Source organism: Phaseolus vulgaris, chromosome 8 (assembly GCF_000499845.2).
Source record: "Phaseolus vulgaris cultivar G19833 chromosome 8, P. vulgaris v2.0, whole genome shotgun sequence".
NCBI lineage: Eukaryota > Viridiplantae > Streptophyta > Magnoliopsida > Fabales > Fabaceae > Phaseolus > Phaseolus vulgaris.
The window spans coordinates 48255610-48281386 of NC_023752.2; the positions used below are offsets into that span (position 1 = coordinate 48255610).

Genomic DNA, 25777 nt, shown 5'->3' on the forward strand with positions numbered 1-25777 from the left:
TAAGAAAAGCTATATAACAGAAATTAGCACCGGGAACAATCATTTTGAACTGACCTGTGATCTTCAGGAGGCGTAGAAGCAAATAAAAACCCAATCGAGTTGGAACTTTTATTCCTCCATACAATTGAACACTTTTACAGCACAAGGTTCGGAATCCTCCTTAATATTCACTTTACTTTTTTTACAATAATTACGTTCCATTTTTTACCATTTCTATTAATATCTATTTCAGACTTACATCTAATATCCGATTTATTTCATAAAATATTTTTACTTCTATTAAAAATAGAAGATGCACTTGGATTCACCCACTCTCATAGATTTCTTAAAAAATATACTATTTCAAAATCAATTTTTGAAAAAAAAAAATTTACAGCAAGTTTTCTCAATTAAAAAAAATAAATATTCCAAAAAAAATAAAAAATCTGCACCTCAATTAAATAAAAGAAAATCCAATTTAGTGCAGCCCAATAAAATAGAAACAGAACCCTAATTCCTTAGATAAGAACACTAACAATGGAACCCTAATTCCACACCACCCATCTCTAATCTTATATGATGAACGACACCTCCGTCACCACCGTCGACCTGCAACCGGCGACCACCGCAATCGCCGCTCGAACGTACGAACCGCCACCACCCTGCGACCTAACCGCCACCACCGCGTGACCACTCCGCTCGATCGCCACCAACACCGCACTCGTTCAGAGAAGAGGAACCACCTCCGCGCACTCCACAGAAGACGCAAGGTGAAACCAAAACGAAAACAAAACGCGAAATCCTAAAGGTCAGTTTATTTCATTTAATTTTCCCCATTTAGAAGGACACCGTTTTGGGTTAAACCCTAAACTCAGTTGAACTCGCTAACTCGGAGCAAACTCGCGAGTTTGAGCGAGTTCACTCCGATTCTGTCAAGTATACTCAGAAACCGAGTCTACTACCGAGTTAATTCGGTAAGATATGTAAAAACGTGAAGTCGGATGAGTTAACGAGTTGACTCGCGAGTTTGACAACCAGTAACTCTAACTGATCATAGAAGTAAAGCCCATCATTTATTGCATATTGGAAATGGATTTTGATTCTTTGCCACCCCTCTATATCCTTGTTTAGGATCACCACTCTGTACATTAAAATGCAAAATTATCAAATAATCAGTTCACAGTAATAAACATTCCAACAAAATATGTTTAAATCAGTTTTGAACTTGTTCATTCAAACCAAAAAATAGACAGTACGTAGTCTTTTTAGTTATAATAGTGTATAGTGCATTAATAGATATGTGGTTCCAGCCTCTGACAGCAATCAAACCAAAAAGACCCTCAATTTTTTTAAAATTTTCATCGGCGTGAATATTTGGGTAATCAAAAATATAAAATTGAACCTTATTTGAATGATAACCCACAATAGAGGAAAGGATAAACATTTGAAGTTATTTTTAATTAAATTAGCAATACCAATACCTGAGTGACAATTACTAGTCTCTGAACATCCTGTTCAATGACAGCCATCTCATCATCTTCATCGTCAATCCTTTTAGGCAGAAAAAAATCATCAGATAAATGTTTAAACAAAAGAGAGAAAATGCAAAAAATGACACGGCACAAAAATCTCTTAATACTATTCCGCATCAGATAAGAGAAGTATTTTAACATCTCAAACAGAATATAAACACAATGTTTTGTCAAGGGGGGAAAGAGAGGAATATTTGAATTTCATATTACATAGGAATAAAGAAAATCGTCTTTAATTACCTTCAAAGAAAATGGTGTAAAATATACAAAGGAAAACAAGCAAATTAAGTTTCAGAATCTATGAAAGACACTTGTTGCATATTCCTGAAGAACATTATAATCTGAATTTTAAAAGATGTCTATGACTTATTTTTGAAAAATCATCAATGTTATATAAATAATATACTGACCAAATTAAAAGGGAAATAGGAATGAGCTGATTTAAGGTCCATGTCAATGTGGGAAAAAAATGTCATTACTTGAAAAAGATGTAGAATTTGAAACTCCCAACAAACATGAAACTGCGTCTCATTACTTTTAAAATGTTTCTTAAGAAAATCTATGTACATAAACATTTGAAACTACCAACTCCCAAGATTAATATCTGAGACAAAGAACAAAAATAGAGTACAATCACAGAAATCTGCTTATGAGCAAAAGTAATTAAAGCAACAAACTAGATTCTGCTGCTAATAAAAAAAAATAAAAAAATAAAAAAATGTCCTTAATGAAAATATAGGCAAAATACAAAATGTTAAAATAATTTTTAAAATTAAAAAAATTAAGAATAATTAAAATATTAATATTTAGTGGGGTATAGGGTGGAGCAATGTCAAAAAATCATTTTCCCTTTTAAAATCAACAACAGTGCAAATGGGAACCCATCCTTGGTCATCCATCAAGGAAATAAGGTAAAGGTCATGCTGCAGATTTTTATCACTGCCAAGAGATGGCTTCATCAGAGTCAGCAGTTTGCTCAATAAACTATCTCTATCATATGAATTACTGACTCACTTGAAAAATAATGGAATCAACAGGTATTATTACAGGATTTCCAAAGAAATTTCTAATGTTCATTAGCTAGCTCTCCCAAGTTCAAACACTAAAAATCAGTTCCACTTTGTCATCTCTGACAATAATTCTCCAACCATACCATCTAATGCAATTGTTGAAATCTAAAAGGCTTGACATCTATACTACATTATATTGTTGTGAGATGTCTTCAACTATTGGCTGCAGCGTAGCTGTTTGTTAAAATGTTTCAAACAATAATCTAAAAGAAAATTTACCTATTTGTTCTGTGTGTTTTTTTTTGCAGTAATGACGTACACTGCAGTTTATAATCTCTGTGACTCTCTTTTAAAACTGTAGTTGCTACATCAAACAAATGAAAAAGGGTGTCTTAATTTATCATTAGTGGATGAATTTTTCTTGTCTTGTTTGTAGGTCTTTAGTTGTGGGAATACTAAGGTGCACTTTACTTGATTTCCAGTCAGTGGAGGACGTCAGGGATTTTGTTTTGTTGAATTGAAATATGCTTGCAAGAATGCTGATCAGGAGTTTACATTGTAGCAAACTTCAGTGTCTGAGCCTAAGGGGCTTTACATCTGTAACTCCTCAACAAGTACTTACACCTGGGGATGTCTTGAGAAAAGCAAGGGCTTTTACTGAGGAAGACGTTCTCCACTACTCCAAGGTGAGTTTTGATTATAATCCTTTGCACATTGAGTCTGCTGCTGCCAAAGATGTTGGATTTCAAGGTCCAGTGGTACATGGGATGCTTGTGGCTTCTCTCTTTCCTCATATCCTCTCAACACATTTTGTAAGTTTAAATGTATTCCCCTCTTCAAACTTTTATTGCTTCCTATGGAAATCCAAGAGATTGGCGTTTAACTCTCTCATCTCAACAAACTAAATTCTTTACCTGTCTGAACATTGATACTTGTCATTAGATTGGGTCAACTTGAATGATAGACTTTATTATAAAGTTCTTGACAAATGATATGAATTAAGACAATAATATTGAATCATTCTCATTCTTTGTGATAACTTTCTTAAATTCCTCTCCTTCCTTGACCCCTTCACTTTTCTGATATCATGGATAATTGCAGCCTGGAGCTGTGTATGTATCTCAAAACTTGAATTTTAAGCTCCCGGTCTATATTGGAGATCAAATTATTGGTGAAGTGCAAGCTACTAATCTTAGAAAAAGTAGAAATCGATATCTGTAAGTTTATCCCTCTTGGTATCTTTATGCATTCTTTTTTAAGCAAAGACTAATTTCGCTTCTAAATGAATGTTTATCGATGTTCAGTGCAAAATTTAAGACAAGGTGCTTCAAGAATGGTGAACTTGTTGTCATTGATGGCGAGCTTGTGGCTTTGTTACCAACCTTGACGGTGGAGTTAGAGCAACACAAGGAGAACCAAGGGAATGTTTGACATGTAAGTGATACAGTTGTTGTTTTTGTGTTTTAATCGAGACTCGTAGTCATTGATGGTGGGTTCTAAATTGTGATCCCCTATCCTGAAAAAAAAAAACTGGTCTTTGTTATTCTGTTTTGCTGATGAAAACACTCATTCTTGATTGTTTGGTGAATACCTTTTTGTCATATTTCACAATGCACGTTGTTGTTCCAAGTCAAATGGCACAAAGAGATGAACTTATTGGTATTCTTGCCTTTTCAACCTTCTCTTACTAGTGATTTTGAAGCAAGTGTTTATGGTATTAACAAATAAGATTTGATAAGTTTCGCACCAACATGGTTTATATCTTTTTCTGTATCCTCTTCTTTTCTTCTTCTTTATATAGGATTCATTTTAATATACATTTGCAGCAGTTATTTATACAGACCTAATGGATAACTTTGTGTTTTTTTTTGTAATTTTTTAGTGAAAATACTTCATCCAAAATTATTTCATTATAAACTAACCCCCCTTTTTGTTTTCCTTGTGTGATAAATAATAATATTTGAATGTAAATCTATAAAGTTTTTATGTATATAGTAACAATAAAGTTTTAATCTAAAATGTAATGGAAAGTACCCAAATTCCTAAAAAGTAATGTAAAGCACTTTTGTTCTTGTTGGTTGACTCCAATCACAACCTCTAGCTCCGTCTGTATCTTGTTGTTCTGGTTCGTAGCTTCGCTGAAACAGAAGGGGTTCTATCTGTTGATGGTGCTCTAACAATCAAGTCAGTACAAGGCTTATAAGAATTTAAGAAGTAATAGGTTTCAGTCTTAGAAACAACATACCTTAACTTGGGGTCTCAAACCCCTTTTATAGTTTACCTCTTGTAACAACTTTCTATCACGAGGATTTAATCTCAATTGAAAGCCTACTCAATAGGAAAATATTCTGTTCAAGGGCATACTCTCATGGTGCTGCAACCAGAACGAAATCTTTACTTTAGGGAGTGCATAAAATAATAACAGAATAACCACTAGGGTACCAACTCGTGTACTAGCATCAGGGTTCAGTCTGTTTAGGCACCCTCTTTGTGGTGTTATGCTAATTTTCATTATACATGCAACCTAACCTCTACATGCTCTAAAACACATGAGTTTAGGTTTAAAAGAAAATACTTACTTGACCTATACTCCATACGCACTAAGTGCACCCTTAGGCCCGTAACTACCCTTCATTAGCCACTTGGGCTTCATGCACGAAGGATTATCTTAGTTATACAGAAACAACTTACTTACACAACTGCACCCCAATCACATGACCTACTACACTAGCCCATTAGCCGAGCTGACTTGCATGTCGTCACATACCGAGATCTGACCACTGAGAACTGAGCTCTGCTCTAGTCCAGTACAACTTCAATTTCACAGGTCAGCTTATCTCTGCAAAATAAAATGCAAAATAAAATGAGAATAAGAATTAGAGTTGATAGTATTGTAATGCACTTTTCTAGTGTTTGATCTTCTATTTGAAGAGATACACTATACCAACACACAGATAAATACCAATACTATTTAGCTGACCTTAATGTTACAAGAAACATAATCCTACAAATTTATCAAAATGGTCCAATTCAATGGGCATTTTTTTTAAAAAAAAAAAACTGAGTTTAAAAACTTTAAAAATGAAAAAAATTGTTCTTCCAAATGCTGTTTCGTTTGAATTTCTTTTCTCTTTCCTACTACGAAAGTCTTTTATATTTTTTAAAAACGTATGATTTTTTTAAGAAAATCTTTTAAAGTTGGACATATGTGCACGTTTTGATTATTTTTAAACTTTTAAGTTTAGAAACCGTGCTCAGTTGCACGTTTTAGGTTTAGTTTCTTAGTTTTTTTAGGTTGTTTTTGCTTTTATTTTTAGACTTCTCTATTTTTTGTAAAATTGTGTTTTAAAAACATTTTTTTTTATATTTGGGTGTGTCTTTTCAATTTTATTTATTTGAATATTTTTTTTAAATGGCTTGTGCTTTTTTATTTATTTATATCATAACAACATTTTTATAATTTAGGATGATTTGTAAATTAATGAAATTATTTTTGTTAATGAAATGAATTTGAGAACATTTAAACAATAATAGTAAATGGAATAATAAAATATTTATTGTAATAAAATAAATTGAAATAATAATAAAAGTTGAATAATAACAACTAAAACATTTATGTGATAGTTAGTGATAGGAGGTATTCTTAGGTGTCTTTGCCACTTCTACCACAACACCTATATATTCATATTCAATGTCAAAGTGTTACAATGACTCCATAAACATTTGATAACAGAAATAATGATGAAGAAGATGAAGATGACAATGATGATATGCTACTATGAATTCATACAAATTCACACACTAGTTGTAATATTACCTTAAGTATCTGTTGAATAAAACACATGGAAAATCTAGAAGACAATGCTATCTTAAGGATTTCAAAATTTTAAATAATAAATTTTCTTAAAAAAATCGTACTTTAGATAATGATTTCAAAAGAAAGTTTTTAAAAATACAATTATTCTCATTTTAAAATCATCCTTACATAGAGAGTTTACTCATATTGTAATGTTTTAAAGCTTTGTCCTTTTACTATTTGCAAAACATAATCATATTCTGGTGAAGGTGTTGTTGGAGCAGCACTCTCTACAAAAAGCACTACAACATCTCTTCCTTGTGATGTTAAGTTTTTTTGAGTTAAGACTTAACATTGACAACTAATAAAATACGATTGAAACTATATATAACATACTATTTTTCAATATCAATGAGGTGATTCTTGTTAATTTTTCATTATATATTTTTGCTATTTTATCTTTCCAATCAAAACATTAATTAAATAATATTAAAGTATTATAGGAAATATTTTAAGAAATGAAAAAATAAATTTTTCCTTTACTATCTTAAAATATCTTTATTTTAAAGAAACAACTAAATTTTTCCTTTACTATCTTAAAAGTGATTTCATTTGTAAATTATAGTATTAAATAGTGTAGATACTACGTTTTAGAAACTAATTACACGTACTTATTAAATGATTATAAATCATATAAAATTTGAACAAAAATAATTTATGTTCCTTTTTTTCTTATAAAATTTAACTATTATATTATATATATATAATAACCACCTATGAAGGAAGGAGAAAGTGTGGATGGCAAAATCTTCTTAATGGTTTAGAAGCCCTTGCACAAAGCTTCTTTAAAGCTTAGATAAATCTTGAAACCCAAGGAAAAACAACTATCATTGAGGCTAAAGATATTAAGAAGCTTACATGGGAGGACCTTCTTAGAATTATGAGAGTTCATGAAGTCCACCTATAGGACTGAGAAAAGAAAGAGTATGTGATTGTTGTAGAGAAAGGACTACAAGCAAAATCCTTCTCAAAATAGATGATCACCAAACAAAAAGAAAATAAAGGAAGCATATGTGGAGAGTAGTCAGATTATTCAACAAATTATGAAGTATCTCTCATATCCAAAAGACTTAAGCAATATCTTAAACCAAAAGGCTTAAGCAATATCTTAAACCAAGGGGACAGGGAAACAAAATATTTCTTATTAAAAAAAGAAGTTTTTATAGTCAAAAGGATGAAGATTCATCACAAGACTTCGTTTGCTTCAAATGTAACAAGCCTAAACACATGAAACATGAATGTCCCAAGCTGAGAAGAAAGCAAGGTCAAGTAAAAAAAATTTGATGGCTAGTTGGGGAAGACTCAGACTCAGGATCATACTCTGGCACAAATGAACATGCCAACATCTCTCTTATGGTGGACACAAAAGAGGTACCATATAAATTGATTTATATCCTGATCTTGTATCTGATACATCATGCTCATCATCTGACGAAGATGAGAGCATTAATATTTCTTTTGATGATCTCCTTGCTAGTTGTAACATTAATTCTAAAAAATATCTTGAGTTCAAACAAAAATTCAAAACTCTAACTTTGGAAAAGGATAAACTAAAAAATGATTAAGGTACAACCAAGGAAAATATATTATCTCTTGAATAGACGAGAAAGGCAGATGCTGAGAAACTAGAAATATTGTAGGGACAATAATATGTAATAAGCATGATTTTCAAAAGTTCGTTGAGAACTCTAAATCTTCACTTTGAAAAATCTAGACACGCACATGATATGTCTGAACTTGGATGTGATCTAAAAGAAATAAAACAAAAGAAAAATATTTTTATAAAATGTTTCAAAAGTAATTGTCAAAACTATGGGAGATCTGGACACACTCATGACAAATGCAGTCAAAGAGAGATATTACACTAAGCTAAGAAGAAATAACCCAAAAAGATTTGGGTACCTAAACTGTTGAATAAACTTTAATGTAATTTGTGGGTTTTAAAGTTAGAAGTTACTAGAAAAGAGTAGAATGGGAGTTTGGATATGTAAAAGGTCAAAAGTTGTGAGTGGGATTTTAATTGTGTTGTTAGTGGGGTTTTAAGGCCATAATGAAGACTTTTCTAGAAGAGCTTCCTAAAGCCTATAAATAGGATGCTCTCTCAATTGTAAGATACACCACAAAAGAAATACAATAGAGAGAATTGCAAAGAAGAGTGTTTCTTTTAGAGAGAATTTAAGTGTGAGTGAGTGTCTATTTTTTACAATTTGGTATCAGAGCCAATGGCGAATGTGACGGGTCAAATACCGCTACCACGGTTAACGAAGGCGACCAGATATGACAACTGGAGCATTCAAATGAAAGCTCTTCTCGGTTCTCAGGATTCATGGGAGGTGGTCGAAGAAGGTTTTGAAGAACCGACCAATACCACGGGTTATACGGCAGCTCAAACCAAGGCATTGAAAGAGATGCGATCGAAAGATAAGGCAGCTTTGTACATGTTGTATAGAGCTGTTGATGAGGCAATTTTTGAGAAGATTGCTGGTGCGTCCACTTCAAAGGAAGCATGGGACATATTGGAGAAGGTGTTCAAAGGAGCTGACCGAGTTAAGCAAGTGCGTCTACAAACTCTGCGTGGCGAGTTGGAGAACATGAAGATGATGGAGTCAGAAAGTGTATCTGACTACATCACGCGTGTACAGGCTGTGGTGAATCAACTCAACCGAAACGGTGAAACTCTAACCGATGCACGAGTTGTGGAGAAGATTTTGAGAACATTAACAGACAATTTTGAGAGTATTGTGTGCGTGATAGAAGAGTCAAAGGACCTTGCGACGCTCACAGTCGACGAGCTCGCCGGTTCTCTCGAGGCACACGAGCAACGAAAGAAGAAGAAGAAGGAGGAAACACTCGAGCAAGCACTTCAAACCAAGGCGTCAATCAAAGACGAAAAGGTACTCTATCATCAAAATTCTCAATATAGAGGGCGTGGTCGTGGAAGTCGTGGAAACGGTCGTGGTGGAAAAGGCAGCAACCATGAAGGGTACTATAAGGAGAAGGAACAGTCGAGCCAACCAAATTGGCGTGGAAGAGGACGTGGTAGAGGAAGAGGCGGCCGATCGAATTATTCCAACATCGAGTGCTACAAATGTCACAAATATGGTCACTATGCGAAGGATTGTAACTCTGACAAATGTTACAATTGTGGTAAAGTGGGGCATTTTGCAAAAGATTGTCGTGCTGATATAAAGATAGAAGAAACAACCAACCTAGCCTTGGAAGTCGAAACGAATGAAGGTGTTCTCTTGATGGCTCAAGATGAAGTCAACATTAACAATGACACTCTGTGGTACCTCGACTCTGGAGCAAGCAACCATATGTGCGGTCACGAGTACCTATTCAAAGATATGCAAAAGATTGAAGATGGTCATGTTTCATTTGGAGATGCATCAAAGGTGGAGGTCAAAGGGCGAGGTACGGTTTGCTACTTACAAAAGGATGGCTTAATTGGGTCACTCCAAGATGTTTATTACGTACCAGACCTCAAGACCAACATTTTGAGTATGGGGCAACTCACGGAGAAAGGTTACTCGATATTTTTGAAAGATCGATTCCTACACTTGAAGAACAAGCAAGGGTGTTTGGTTGCCCGAATTGAGATGGCAAGAAATCGGATGTACAAGCTGAATTTGAGAAGCATACGAGAAAAATGTTTGCAAGTCAACATAGAAGATAAGGCATCGTTGTGGCATCTCCGTTTTGGTCACCTACATCATGGTGGACTAAAAGAGTTAGCGAAGAAGAATATGGTGCACGGGCTACCCAACATGGACTACGAGGGAAAATTTTGTGAAGAATGTGTGCTCAGCAAGCATGTGAGAACCTCGTTTCCAAAAAAGGCTCAATATTGGGCTAAGCAACCTCTCCAATTGATTCATACCGACATATGTGGACCAATTACTCCAGAGTCCTTCAGCGGTAAAAGGTATTTCATTACCTTCATTGATGATTTCTCACGGAAAACTTGGGTTTACTTTCTGAAAGAAAAATCCGAGGCATTTGAGGTGTTCAAAAAGTTCAAGGTGATGGTGGAGAGGACAACTGATAAACAGATCAAAGCTGTACGATCTGATAGAGGTGGCGAGTATACTTCAACGACTTTCATGGAGTATTGCGAGGAGCAAGGCATAAGGCGATTTCTAACTGCACCATACACTCTTCAACAAAATGGTGTGGCCGAGAGGAAGAATCGGACCATTCTCGACATGGTTCGATCAATGCTTAAGAACAAAAAGATGCCAAAGGAATTTTGGGCGGAAGCTGTGCAATGCGCCATCTATGTGCAAAATCGATGTCCACATGTGAAGTTAGATGATCAAACACCACAAGAGGCATGGAGCAGACAAAAGCCAACAGTTTCTCATCTCAAAGTGTTTGGTAGTGTGGCTTATGCACACGTACCAGATCAACGAAGAACGAAGCTCGAAGACAAAAGCAAAAGGTATGTTTTTATTGGGTATGATGAGAAGACAAAAGGGTACAAGCTACTTGATCCAATAAGCAAGAAGGTGACGGTGAGTCGTGATGTGCAAATAAATGAAGCAAGCGAGTGGGATAGGAACAATTCTTCAGAGGTTATGATTGAAGTTGGAGAATCATCACCGACAAGTATAAATTCTGAAACAACCGATGATGAAGATGAACCACGACAACCTAAAATTCGAAGTTTGCATGATTTGTATGATTCGACAAATGAGGTACACCTAGTATGTCTTTTGGCAGATGCTGAAAATATCAGCTTTGAAGAGGCGGTGCGAGACAAGAAGTGGCAAACTGCCATGGATGAGGAGATTAAAGCGATTGACCGCAACAACACATGGGAGCTAACAGAATTGCCAGAGGGAAGTCAGCCCATTGGTGTGAAGTGGATATTCAAGAAAAAGATGAATGCTCAAGGCGAGATAGAGAGGTACAAGGCGCGACTTGTTGCGAAGGGATACAAACAAAAGGAGGGAATTGACTACGATGAGGTGTTTGCTCCCGTTGTAAGAATGGAGACAATTCGATTGCTCATTTCCCAAGCGGCTCAATTTAAATGACCGATATTTCAAATGGATGTCAAGTCGGCATTCTTGAATGGTGTGCTCGAAGAAGAAGTTTACATCGAACAACCACTTGGGTACATGAAAATCGGAGAGGAGAAGAAGGTGCTAAAATTGAAGAAGGCACTTTACGGGTTGAAGCAAGCACCGCGGGCATGGAATACTCGTATCGATACATACTTCAAGGAGAACGGGTTCAAGCAATGTCCTTACGAGCATGCTCTTTACGCAAAGAACAATGGAGGTAACATGATATTTGTTGCTCTTTATGTTGATGATCTCATTTTTATGGGTAACAATAATGATATGATAGAAGAGTTTAAGGGCACAATGAGACGGGAATTTGAGATGACAGATTTGGGATTGATGAAGTTTTTCCTTGGCTTGGAAGTTAGACAAAAAGAGACAGGTATTTTTGTATCACAGGAGAAATATGCAAAGGAGATTTTGAAGAAGTACAAGATGGAAAATTGCAACCCAGTATCAATACCAATGGAACCAGGTGCAAAACTCTCAAAGTTCGATGGAGGAGAACGTGTCGATGCAAGTAGATACCGGAGTTTGGTAGGAAGCCTTCGTTATCTCACATGCACAAGGCCGGATCTTTCATTAAGTGTCGGCATCATAAGTCGATTCATGGAGGAACCGGTTTACTCACATTGGAAGGCGTTGAAGCGAGTCCTACGGTACATCCAAGGTACTGTATCACTCAGATTCTTCTACTCAAAAGCAGAAGATTACAAGTTGGTGGGTTACTCTGACAGCGATTGGTGCGGAGACATAGATGATCGGAAAAGTACATCGGGATATGTATTCTTTATGGGCAACACAACATTTTCTTGGCTTTCAAAGAAGCAACCGATCGTGACGCTATCGACGTGTGAAGCTGAATATGTGGCAGCATCTTGGTGTGTATGTCATGCGATATGGCTAAGAAACTTGTTGAGTAAGATGGAGCTAAAGCAACTAGATGCAACTGTGATTCAAGTTGACAACAAATCAGCAATTGAGTTGGCAAAGAACCCAGTGAACCATGAAAGAAGCAAACATATTGACGTTCGTTTTCACTTTATTCGTGATCATGTGAAGAAAGGAAGTGTGGAATTGGTGCATGTGGCAAGTCAAGATCAAGTTGCTGATATCTTCACAAAACCGCTACCGAAAGTCTTTTTCGACAAATTCAAGAAGATGATTGGCATGATGGATGGTAGAAACATTTAAGTTTATGGGAGAGTTTTGTTGAATAAACTTTAATGTAATTTGTGGGTTTTAAAGTTAGAAGTTACTAGAAAAGAGTAGAATGGGAGTTTGGATATGTAAAAGGTCAAAAGTTGTGAGTGGGATTTTAATTGTGTTGTTAGTGGGGTTTTAAGGTCATAATGAAGACTTTTCTAGAAGAGCTTCCTAAAGCCTATAAATAGGATGCTCTCTCAATTGTAAGATACACCACAAAAGAAATACAATAGAGAGAATTGCAAAGAAGAGTGTTTCTTTTAGAGAGAATTTAAGTGTGAGTGAGTGTCTATTTTTTACATAAACAACTCATAATTTCCATTGTAGATCTGTTGTATAGGAAAATATTAGAAACAAAGTTGGTTCCTCAACATTGGATGCTTACGAAACATGTTGAGCACCAAGTCTACATTCCTAGACCTCCAAAAATACGAAAATAGAAAAGTAGCCTTTGGTGGAGTTGGAAAAGGTAAGATAATAAGTATTAGACAAATAGGTATATCCTCCTTAGTCTGCATTCAAAAAAATTTATACGGGAAAAGACTAAAACATAATCTACTAAGTATAAGTTAATTATGTTGTAGTCGATGTAACCATGAATGGAGCATCACCATCTAAACTAACCCAACCTTATAAGAAGATGACCCAGAGCAAGAAATAATATTAAAGGCTAGGTCCAACATATCAGGACAGGTCACAAGGCCCCACCATTCCTCAGAAGATCATCAAGAGCAGAACACCAGAGCATGGGCCACACTACTAGCTATTCTTTCTTTTAATTTTTTAAAGACGAAGTGTTAAAAAGCATAAAAATTGGGCTTATTCATGGCCTATAGAGAAACCCTAACATCTGGAAGGTCTCCCATGTGCAACCCCTAGTCACACTTTCCACATTAAACACGTGCTTAAATGTGAGAAGCATGACTATCTTAGATCCACTTTTAATGACACGAAATTAGGAACCTTAAGCATGTTTAATATGAATTTGAATTTCCCTCCACGCTATAAAACTCATGGAACCTACACTATAAATAGGTTGCCACCCCCTCATGTAATTCACAACATTGAATTTTGAGTAAAGAAACTCTCTTTGAGTGAATTTCCGAGCATTCTAAAATTTCCTCTGAGTCTTATCTTGGATGGCTTCAAGTGGTGACTCCTCTTCACTTATCTATAATCCCTCCTCCAAGTGGTTTGACTACCTCCATGCTTCCACCTTCACGAATCCTCTTCACCCATCTACGTGTCTTCATCCTTGCTATCTTGTCTTGTGCAATTCATTTTATTCAATGTCTTTACTTTTTGCTTCTTTTCATTTCCGCAATTCATCATTGATTAGAGTGTGTGTATTTTTCCTTTTCCTATTTGAAGAGAACCTTCAAACTTACTTAATCACATGGTTAAGTTCATGTCCATTGGAGATCCTCATTGAGTTGTCACCATAATTATCAATTTAATTCCTAATCCAAGTGAAACCTATAAAATTATGTGCAATTCTCAAATAAACTGATTTCATGTGGTATTTAGTGCATGGTTTATTTGAGCTTAAATTTTGAGTTGGTTTATGCCTTACAATTCATTGTCAATTTAAATTCTGCCTTTACAATTCATTGCCAATTTCAATTCTGCTTTACATTTTCTTGTCAATTTCAATTTCTCCTTTACCATTCTTTGTCAATTTTTATTTAGCCTTTACAGTTCCTTGCCAATTTCAATTCGGCTTATTAAATTTTTTTCATCTAAATTCCGTATATGTTTGTCTTTTAAATTTCTATTGTCTACTTTGCTTGAGTGTCTTATGTTCTTAGTATTCTAGGATTGTTTTCTTACGACTTATTTGATTTTAATTGTGAAGAATTAAAACAAATTTGAAGTTGTCTTAAGTAGTGGTTGATTTAATTCCAAACATAGAATGCAAGTGCTCACATAAATTGAATCCAAATCCAAATTTAGTTTTAGAGTTTGAAAAGTGAATAAAAAATTTGCATGAAAAGAATATGAAAAAAATTGAATCAATAGAAACAAAGAAAATTATGTGCATTCACATTTCAAAATCAAGTTGCTAAAAAGGATACTATATGTGTGAGAAATTGTTTTCATATATTGTGGAGTTTTATCCTTCTTACTTTGTTTATTTCTAAATGCTTCATAGTTAAAATTTAAGTTTTCTTAGAGTCTTTAAAGTGCTTTGTTGTTTGTCTTCATGCTTTCGTCTACATTCAATTCCTATTTTGGTTTAGCTTTCTTGAATTAGTCATTTTCTTGTTGGTCTTTAAAATACCTTAGTTTTGTGTGGAGGAGGTTCATTGCTTTCATTTTAAGTGCATTGAAAAGTTTTATCCCTTTTCATTTGAAGTTTTTTCAAGATTTTCACTTGGTGGTTTAAGAACACTTCTTGCTTTATTTTGAGTGAAGAGTGATCTTACCTTATCTTTTCTTTTATTTTACTAAAATAGTCGAGTTATACACTTGAGAGAGTTGTGTTTTAATTTTTCCTTATTTGTGTGATAAATTTGTTTGATTCATTTTGTGAAAACATGTCTCACAGTCATCCCGAGATTCTTCAAAACCACCATCTCCTCACAAGGCCAATCTAATGGTGGAGCTTAAAGAAACTAAGAGGGATTTGACTCAAAATGAGGAGAACATGAGGCAAACGATGGAGAGATTACAATGACTAGAGGACTCCCAAAATAGAAAAAATCATGGAAGAAGATGGGAGCCTAGAGGAGCAAGATATCAAATGCATTATGAGAGCCGAGAGGAAGAAGATGAAGATTGGAGAATGCAACACTATGGAGAAAGGTGTCATCATCAAGATCACAAGAGCCTAATTTTAAATTGCCTTCTTTTAATGGAAATAATGATCCTAATGTATACTCAGGATGGGAAGCTAAAGTAGAACAAATTTTTAGTGTGCATGATGTAGATGACAAACAACGTGTAAAATTAGTTTTCCTAAAATTTGAGTTCTATGTCATGCAATGGTGGCATAAAACTGTAATGGACATTGGACTAAACAAGAGGCCAAATGCAGTTTCTTGGAAAGATTTAAAGCAATGTATACGGGAACGACTCGTTCCTTCTCATTATAGGAAGTAACTCTTGTTGAAGCTACAACAACTTCAACAAGAAAATATGAGTGTAAATGAATATTTTAAGGACTTAAAAGAAATTATTTTGAATAAAGTAAATATGCATGAAAGTGATGGGTCAATGATAGCTAGATTTGTGAGTGGCTTAAGGAGAGAAATTCAAGATGTTGTAGAATTGTATGAGTATACCACTTTGGAAAAATTGGTTCACCTAACCATCAAGGTTGAATCACAACTTTTAAAGAAAAACTATTTCAAAACTATTGATAATGATGAATTTTACAAATCATCTAGGTTTAACTCTCCTACCTCTTTAAAAACTCCAAATGAGGATGAATGTGAAGTACCTTGTGAAGGCGACTTATTGGTGGTAAGGCATATGTTGGGTAAACTTCAAAACATTTTGATGAAACTCAAAGAGAAAACATTTTTCATACCTGTTGCCTTATCAACATCGAGTTATGTTGTTTAATCACAGATGGGGAAAGTTGTGTTAATGTGGCAAGTACAAGAGTAGTGGAGAAACGTGGATTATCCACAATCTCTTATACAAAGTCCTATAAATTACAATGGCTTAGTGAAGATGGTGAAATAGTTTTAAACAAACAAGTCTTCGTAACATTTGTCATTGGAAAATATAAATAAACTTTTGTGAGATGTTGTGCCAATGGAAGTAACACATTTTTTTTGGGAAGGCCTTGGCAATTTGGTAGAAAAACTTTACATGATTGTCTTACCAACAAAATTTCTTTCAAATTCCATGGGAACGATATTATATTAAAACCTCTCTCTCCCAAATAAGTTATTGAGAATCAAATAAAAATGAAAAAAAAAGAGAAAATGAAAAAGGTGAGGAAAGTAATAAAATCAAAACGGGTCTTATGATCTCACCACACGCAATCAAAAAGGTAAGGTTGGCCTGTCTGAAATTAAATACTTCCTATCCTACTAGGTATTCTCCTTCCTTATCTTCTCCATCTTTTGATAGTTCTAAATACTTAAAGTACTTGCTAGAGAAGTTTGGGGATGTTTTTCAAAATCCTCCTAAAGGTTTACACCTTCTAAGAGGCATTCTACAAATTCACCTTTTCCCTAAACATTCTTTTAAAAAACCACCTGTATACAGAACTAATCCAAAAGAGCTTCAAAAGATCAATGCACATAAGTTTTGTTCACCTCACAAATCTATAAACATTATTATCTTTAATGTGAATAATCTAATTATGTTATTTATAGAAGTTCTAAATTCATGGATGAATTTTTTCTAACCTGGGGAGCATGATATAACTATGAAAGAAGCATCACCATATAAACTAGCCCAACTTTACAAGTAGACGACCAAGATAAAAAAAAAGACTATTCAAGACTAGGTCAAGCATCTTAGGCTAGGACACGAGGCCCCAACATCCCTTGGAAGATAATCAAGAGCATAACACCAGAGCATGAGCCAGAATACCAACTATTCTTTCTTTTAATCTTTTTAATAGGAGCGGTTAAAAAGCATAAAAAATGGGCTTGTTCATATAGATAAACCCTAACATTTAGAAGGTTTCCCATGTGCAACCCTAGTCACACTTCCCACATTAAGCACATGCTTAAATATGAGAAGTATGACTCTTTTAGATCCACTTTTAGTGACACGAAATTAGGGAGCTTAAGCATGTTTAATTTGAATTTGAATTTCTCTCCACTCTATAAAACTCACGGCACCTACACTGTAAATAGGTGGCCACCCCCTCTTGTAATTCACAACATTGAATTTTGAGTAAAGAAATTATGCTTGATTGAATTTTCGAGCATTCTAAAATTTCCTCTGACTCTTATCTTGGATGACTTCAATTGGTGACTCATCTTCACTTATCTCATCTCTCTTCCAAGTGGCATGACTACCTCCATGCTTCCACTTTCATCGAATCCTCTTCATCCATCTAAGTGTCTTCATCTTTGCTATCTTGTATTGTTCAATTCATTTTATTCATTGTCCTTACTTGTTGCTTCTTTTCATTTCCGCAATTCATCATAAATTAGAGTGTGTGTATTTTTACTTTTTCTCCTTGAAGTGAATATTCACACTTAACCACATAGTTAAGTTCATGTCCAATGGAGATCCTCACTGAGTTGTCACCATAATTGTCAATTTAATTTCTAATCCAAGTGCCTATAAAAATATGCGCAATTCTCAAATTAACTCATATCAATAGTGGTTATAAGTTTCTTTTGACAAGAACAATTGCTTAGTATCATCTGTTGGACAGACAATCGTCTCAGTCAGATGAAAGGAAAACCTTTATGATAATGATCTCTTGGATTTAACCAAACAAAATGTCACCTACTTAGTATCCAGAAAAGATGAGATATGGCTTTGGAACAAAAATTGTGACATTTGAATCTAAATTATATTTCAAAATTTTCGAAAGAAAAATCTTATTCGAGGTCTATAGAACCTCTATTGAAAAACTCATATTCTTTGCCAACCCTATTAGAAGGGAAAAAATTCAATAGCTCTTTTAAACTAAAAAGAAATTGTGTTTACACCTTTAGACCTCTTAAAGTGTTGCATATAGATCTATTTGGTCCAACGAGAAGCTTGAGTCTGGGTGGTAAGTGATATGGTCTGGTCATATGACTATTCTGGATATTCATGGGTTTTCTTTTTAGCCCGCAAGACTAAGTCATTCCATGTCTTTTGAAATATTATGCAAAAGAGTATATACTGAGCATGATTATTGTATCATAAGAAATCAGAATGGAACTAAGTTCGAAAATGGAGAATTTCAAAAGTTATGTGAATAAACTATATACAACACAAATTCTCTTCATTGAGAATACCTTAACAAAATGGGGTTGTGGAACAAAAGAACAAAACTCTCTAAGAGCTGACCAAGACCATGCTATGTGAAAACTCTGTAGTTAAACACTTCTAGGCATAGACAATCAACACTTCTTACTATGTACTAAGTATAATGTTGACAAGACCAATCCTAGAAATGATAACCTATAAATTATGGACAAATAGAAAATTCAACATAAGTTATTTTCATTCTTTTGGATGCATATGCTATATCCTAAATACCAAGGATAAAATTGGAAAGTTTATTTTCAAGGTTGATAAATGAACATTTCTAGGTTATTCAAAGAAGTCAAAGGCTTACAGAGTATACAATTCTCAAACTTTGATTGTAGAGAAAATCATAAATGTGAAGTTTGATGATGTTTCTCAGATAGAAAACCGTCAAATCTTGAAGATGACTTTACATATATGCAAATTACTAATCTGAGTGAGAAAAAAGTCAATGTTGATTCATTTGTAGATGCAGTAAGGAGATCAATTGGAAGCAAAGCAACATATGTAACGGATGCATCGAATGAAGAACCCTTTGTGCCATCTCACCTTAGGAAGATCATTCATAAGAATGGAAATATGTCTCCTCACACCCACATGATCAAATTCAAGGAGAAAGACACGGTGACATAAGAACCATATCTTCTTTCAGAAATGAAGTTGATGGAGATCAAGATCAAGATCAAGAAGAAATAGAAGCCAATAATCAAAGACAAGAGGAGGTAGAGGCTCAAGTTGAAGACGCTCAAAGAGTCATTAGCCCACCTCAGAGGCTTACAAGGAGCAAGTTTAAGGAATTAGGAAATAGTGGAATATTGTTTTCTCTTTTTATAGTATCTTGTGTATTAAAAGGTTCTTAGAGGGAAACATTAGACACCTCTTTTGTAAAAGCATCTTTTAGGCTTTAGTTTAGAAAATTCTAGAAGCTTGGGGAGTGAGCTTAGTAGGGGCGTGAGTGTAGGAGTCTTTTGGGTAGCTTATAGAATAAGCTTTGTAAATGACCGGCCCTTGCTCCTATAAAATGAGGGCTTAGGTCCTTCATAATTCAGATTTGATAATTGAAGTAGCAAAACTCTCCCAAATTGGTGATTGAGTGTGTGAGAACTTGTCTTCTCCTCTTCCTAGTCTCATCTTGAGAGCCTTGGTTCCCTCAAGTGGCGGCATCCCACACTTATCTTGGAGCTTTCATACTTCAAGTGGCGTGTTCATCAACCAAGTCTTCATTCACATAAGTTTCCTCTCTTCTCCATATCTTCCTTTCATCTCCATATTCATACGAATTCAAAAACATGTCTAGTTTCCTTTTATTCGGTGTTTTGAGCTTAATTTCATATAGTGTTCGGTTCTTATTCTCTTTTGCTGGATTCAATTGTTTCTTCTTCATTTCTTACTGATTTGTTCGGTGCTTTTCATTTTCTAAGCAATTTAATCGGTTCATTTGCCTCCTTATCTCTTTTAATCTGTTCAATTGGCAAGAAATGGGTCTTCCATGTGAGTTTGGTGTTTGGTGCAAGTTTTGGTGAGTTCTTGAAACATAAAACATTGATCCATTTCTATTAAAAGGGCCTATTCAATCTCCAACTCAAGTTGATTCCATAAAATGTCAAAGAATCATCTATATCTTGCTATTGGAATCATATCATGTGGTATTTAGAGTTTAGGTTTATTCTTGTTTAATTTTGAGTTGTGTTGCACTTTTAATTCAAGAACTCTATTTTCTTGTTGTTTATCTTTCTGTTTTTAGGCTTAATTTTGAGTTTTATTGCTGTTTTCTTAATTGTGCCTATCATGTGTTTGTGTCTTTTCCTTTTTGAATCCATACAAGTTTTGTCATAGTCATGTTTTTCCAAGAATGTCATCACTTCTTGTAGTCCTTTTATTGTATTTTTTGTTTCTTGCTTTGGTGTAATACAATTTTTATGAACTTGTTTCTTAATCCTTTGATGCATTTAATTTTTAGTATTGAGTTCATGCTTGTATTTTAGATCTATACAAGTTCTTATACATCACTTCTATTATGTCTTTGCTAGTTCTTAAATTTGTTTTTCATTTCTGTTAGGATTCCTCTGTTTTCCAGAAAATGTGTTAAACTGTTTTGCCTTATTGCAATTGATTTACTTACTGGAATATTCTGAAATTCTGGATTTATGTTCTTCAAAGTGTTATAAAAGAATAGAAAAAAGAAGCACTTCAAAATTCAAAGTACAAAAAAAATGATAAATCAAAAACAAAAAGTGTGCAATTCTGCCGAAAAAAATACGGTAATCTGGCAGCGATTTTAGAAAATTTATCTCAATTAATTGGCTTACTGTTTCCATTGTTGAGCTAAGGTCTTGAACTTTCTGTGGTTACAATTTCATAATCCAGTTCGCTTTATATCATTCCAAATAAATCGGTGAACATCAAGCACAGTTTGCACAAAAATATTTTCCAGTAGTTCTGTTTTTGTTTTCTTCATCTACTCTAGTGCTTTTCTTTAGGTCTCTTTTGTGTGCCTTCTATTTCATTGAGTACCTTATTTTCTTGCTTGTCTTTTCTTCATTACTCTTTGAGTTTGTCATATATCTTGTTTTCCTTTGCTATAGCCTTTTCTTGCTTATACCTTTTCTTGTTTGTCTTTCATTGTTCATTGGTTTTGTGGTAATTTGCTTTGAGATTGTGTGCTCTTGCTTTGGCATCTTTCATTTGAGGTTACAAAAGGCCTCAAGATCAGATTGGTAAAGGGGAGTATTCCTTCTTTGGAGTGTTTTAAGTGACACTTCACTTTGGCATTTTGCTCCAATTTCTTTTTGCTAACCTTGTTTTCTTAACATTGTTTATTGTTTTGTTTTCTGTTTTCTTTTATAAATGGCTTCTTATTCTAGTGGTGATTCTTACAAACAGCATTCTCCTAGTAAAGCTTCTGTTCTTGGTGAATTAAAAGAAGCAAAACGAACCATTACTCTCCAAGATGAAGTTATTAGACGGTTGGAGGAAAAATTGCAAAGAGTTGACATGAAGCACCCTAGGTCCTCTCATTCTATCCATGGAGAATGTCATTTTCATAGACCTTCATCTAGAGGATCTTCCAATGATCATGGCCGTGAAGAGGAACATAGAAGAAGGAGACCTCATCCCCACTTTCATGGATATAGACCTCATGCTCATGGAGATAGACGACAACGTGACGATGGATATCACCAAGACTCCAAGGCTAAGCTTCCTTCGGTCAAAATTCCTCGTTTTAATGGGGATAGTGATCCTAATGTGTACCTAGATTGGGAGGCTAAATGTGAACAAATCTTTGATGTCCATGAGGTCCATGATGACAACAAAGTTAAGCTAGCCTCCTTAGAGTTTAGTGATTATGCCATGAAATGGTGGCATAGTGTTGTAAAGGACATTATCTATCACAAGGGTCCTCCTGTGGACTCTTGGGACTCTTTAAAGGATCAAGTGCGCCTTAGGTTTGTGCCACCACACTTTAGGAAAGACCTCATGTTGAGACTCCAACGGTTTCAACAAGGCACGCTAAGTGTGGATGCTTATTTCAAAGAATTAGAAACGCTTTTGCTTAAGGTAGATATGCATGAGAGTTTGGAAGCTATGATAGCTAGGTTTGTGAGTGGTCTAAGGAAGGATATTCATGATATTGTTGATCTTCAAGAGTATTCCTCATTGGGTTCTTTGGTTCATCTTGCAATGAAGGTGGAAGCCCAACTTGCAAAGAAAAATACTTTTAAAAATGTTCCCAATGATGGTTACTACAACAATTCTTGGAAGAATAAAAAAATCTTTTTCCAAATTTCCTTCTAAAGATTCTTCTTTCAAACCTAAGGAATCTAAGCCTTCCACTTCTATTCCTAAATCTCCAACTAAATCGTCTAGTAAGAAATGTTTTAAGTGTATGGGTTATGGTCACATTGCGGCTAATTGTCCTTCTAAAAGGAATATGTTTGTGCATAATGGCATTGTGATGAGTGAGCATGATTCGGATTCACCTAGGCATTCTTCACATTCTAGAGCATCTAGTGAGAATGAGAGTGAGAGTCCACTTGAAGAAGATTTGTTAGTTGTGAGAAGACTTCTTGGACAAGTTTCACAACCTTTTGATGAAAGTCAAAGGGAAAATATTTTTCATACACGATGTCTTATTCAAAACAACATTTGTTCTTTAATAATGGATGGGGGTAGTTGTGCTAATGTGGCTAGTACAAGAGTAGTAGATAAGCTTGGATTTCCTACTATCTCTCATACAAAGCCCTACAAATTGCAATGGCTTAGTGAAGTAGGCGAAATTATTGTGAATAAACAAGTCCTCATCCATTTCTCTATTGGAAAATACAAAGATGAGGTATTATGTGATGTTGTGCCCATGGAACCAACACATGTTCTTTTAGGAAGGCCTTGGCAATATGATAGAAAAGTTTTTCATGATGGCTTTACCAACAAACTCTCTTTTGATTTCCATGGTCACAAGGTTACTTTGAAATCTCTCTCTCCAAGAGAAGTCCATGAGGACCAAATTCTTATGAAGAAAAAGAGGGAGAGTGAGAAAGTTAGAAGTCCTAAGCCTACGCTTCTTGTGTCTAGGCATGAGGTCCAAAGGGATATAATGGCTCACAATCCTATATTCTTAGCTATCCCTAGACCTTTTAAGTTAGAACCACTTGTAGATAGTCCTCATTGCTTGGATAATTTGGTAATAAAATTTCAAGATGTGTTTCAAGATCCTCCAAAAGGCCTTCCACCTTTGAGAGGGATTGAACACCAAATTGATTTGATTCCGGGATCTTCTTTACCTAATCGTCCGACCTATAGGACCAATCCAAGTGAGACCAAGGAAATTCGCCAACAAATTGAGGCTTTAATTGAAAAAAGGTTGGGTTCAAGATAGCATGAGCCCTTGTGCTATGCCTATTATCCTTGTCCCTAAGAAAGATGGCACATGGAGGATGTGTTCGGATTGTAGGGCTATCAATAACATTACAATTAAGTATAGGCATCCCATACCTAGACTTGATGATTTGTTGGATGAATTGCATGGTTCCAAATTTTTTACAAAGATTGATCTTAAAAGAGGCTACAATCAAATCCGTATAAAACCGGGTGATGAATGGAAGACGGCCTTTAAGACCAACTTTGGTTTATATGAGTGGTTAGTTATGCCCTTTGGTTTAACTAATGCTCCAATTACTTTCATGCGCCTCATGCATCATGTTCTAAGACCTTTCATTGGTAAGTTTGTTGTTGTTTATTTTGATGATATCCTCATTTATAGCTTATCTTTGAATAACCATAGGATGCATGTTAGACAAGTCTTAGAAACCCTTAGGAAGGAACATTTGTATGCTAACCTTGCTAAATGTATGTTTGCACTTGATCATATAGAATTTCTAGGGTTTGTTGTAAGTAGCAAGGGGGTCCATGTGGATCAAGCTAAGGTGGTGGCCATTCAAAATTGGCCTACGCCTACAACTATGAAGTCCGAAGTTTTCATGGACTTGCTTCTTTTTATAGAAGATTTGTACCCAACTTTGGTACAATAGCTGCACCTCTCAATGATATAGTGAAAAAGGATGTGGTTTTTCAATGGGGAGAAGCACAACATAAGGCTTTTGATGTTTTAAAAGAAAAATTGACTAATGCTCCCATTTTAGCCCTTTCTAATTTTGCTAAAACATTTGAGATTGAGTGTGATGCTTCAAGTATAAGCATTGGGGCTGTTCTCCTTCAAGAGGGCCACCCCATAACTTATTTTAGTGAGAAATTGAAGGGTAGTCATCTCAACTATTCCACTTATGATAAAGAATTATATGCACTTGTTAGAGCTTTGTTTACTTGGCAACATTATCTTTTTCCTAAAGAGTTTGTGATTCATAGTGATCATGAATCTCTTAAATATTTGAAAAGCCAAAACAAACTTAACAAGAGGCATGCTAAGTGGGTGGAATTCCTTGAGCAATTTCCTTATGTGATCAAGCATAAGCAAGGCAAAATTAATATTGTGGCCGATGCACTTTCTAGACGATATGCTTTGCTAAATCTTTTGGGTTCTCAATTTCTTGGGTTTGATCACATTAAGGATCTTTATCATGATGACCTTGATTTTTCTCTTATCTATCAAGAGTGTATCAAAGGAGGACACAAAGATTTTTTTATACAAGATGACTTTCCTTTTAAAGGAAAACGTCTTTGTGTTCCTCAAAGCTCCATTAGATTATCTCTTGTTAGAGAAGCACATGAGGGAGGTTTAATGGGTCACTTTGGGGTTGCAAAAACTTTGGATGTGTTGCATGAACATTTCTATTGGCCTCATATGCATAAACATGTTCATAGTTTGTGTGAAAAATGCATAGCTTGCCACAAAGCTAAATCTAGGTTGCATCCCCATGGTTTATATACTCCTCTCCCTATCCCTTCAATACCTTGGGTTGACATATCTATGGATTTCATCTTAGGATTACCCAAGACATCAAAGGGAAAGGATTCCATTTTTGTGGTAGTGGATCGTTTTTCAAAGATGGCTCACTTTATTCCTTGCCACAAAGTGGATGATTCATGTCATATTGCAAACCTCTTCTTTCAAGAAGTGGTTCATTTGCATGGGATTCCTAGAACTATTGTGTCTAATAGAGATTCCAAGTTCTTGAGTCACTTTTGGAAAACCTTGTGGGGAAAGCTTAGTACTAAACTTTTATTTTCTACCACTTGTCACCCACAAACCGATGCTCAAACCGAAGTGGTAAATAGAACTTTGGGACAAATGTTGCGATGTTTTATTTCCGGGAATCCTAGAGTGTGGGAGAATTTACTACCCCATGTTGAATTTACTTATAACCGTGTAGTAAATTCTACCACCTCACATTCTCCTTTTGAGGTTGTCTATGGGTTCAATCCCTTAACACCTCTTGATCTTCTTCCTATTCCCATACTTGAGGATGTCTTGTGCAAAGATGGGGATGAAAAGGCTTCTTTTGTGAAAACTTTGCATAAAGACATCAAGATGAGAATTGAGAGGAAGGTTGGCAAGTATGCTGAACTTGCCAATAAAAGGAGAAAAGCATTGTTATTTGATGAGGGTGATTGGGTTTGGCTTCACTTGAGGAAAGATCATTTTCCTACTCAAAGGAAGTCCAAACTAATGCCTCGTGGTGATGGACCTTTCCAAGTCCTAAAGAGGATTAATAACAATGCTTATGAGTTAGA

At 35.0% G+C, this 25777-nt stretch overlaps 1 protein-coding gene across 3 annotated transcripts; it reads left to right on the forward strand.

Moving 5' to 3' along the window:
- The first annotated feature begins 462 nt into the window (after positions 1 to 462).
- On the forward strand, positions 463 to 15744 carry LOC137824280 (3-hydroxyacyl-[acyl-carrier-protein] dehydratase, mitochondrial-like). Of its 3 annotated transcripts, XM_068629853.1 has the most exons (5): positions 662 to 787; positions 2958 to 3333; positions 3623 to 3738; positions 3826 to 3955; positions 15201 to 15744. In XM_068629853.1, the coding sequence occupies exons 2-4, from the start codon at positions 3046 to 3048 to the stop codon at positions 3950 to 3952; spliced, it is 531 nt and encodes a 176-aa protein (XP_068485954.1). In that variant the 5' UTR covers positions 662 to 787; positions 2958 to 3045; the 3' UTR covers positions 3953 to 3955; positions 15201 to 15744. The 3 variants fall into 3 exon arrangements, with proteins under 3 accessions (XP_068485956.1, XP_068485954.1, XP_068485953.1); XM_068629855.1 differs by lacking the exon at positions 15201 to 15744 and having other exon boundaries at positions 463 to 787; positions 3004 to 3333; positions 3826 to 4183; XM_068629852.1 differs by lacking the exon at positions 15201 to 15744 and having other exon boundaries at positions 3826 to 4183.
- Positions 15745 to 25777: the final 10033 nt, after the last annotated feature.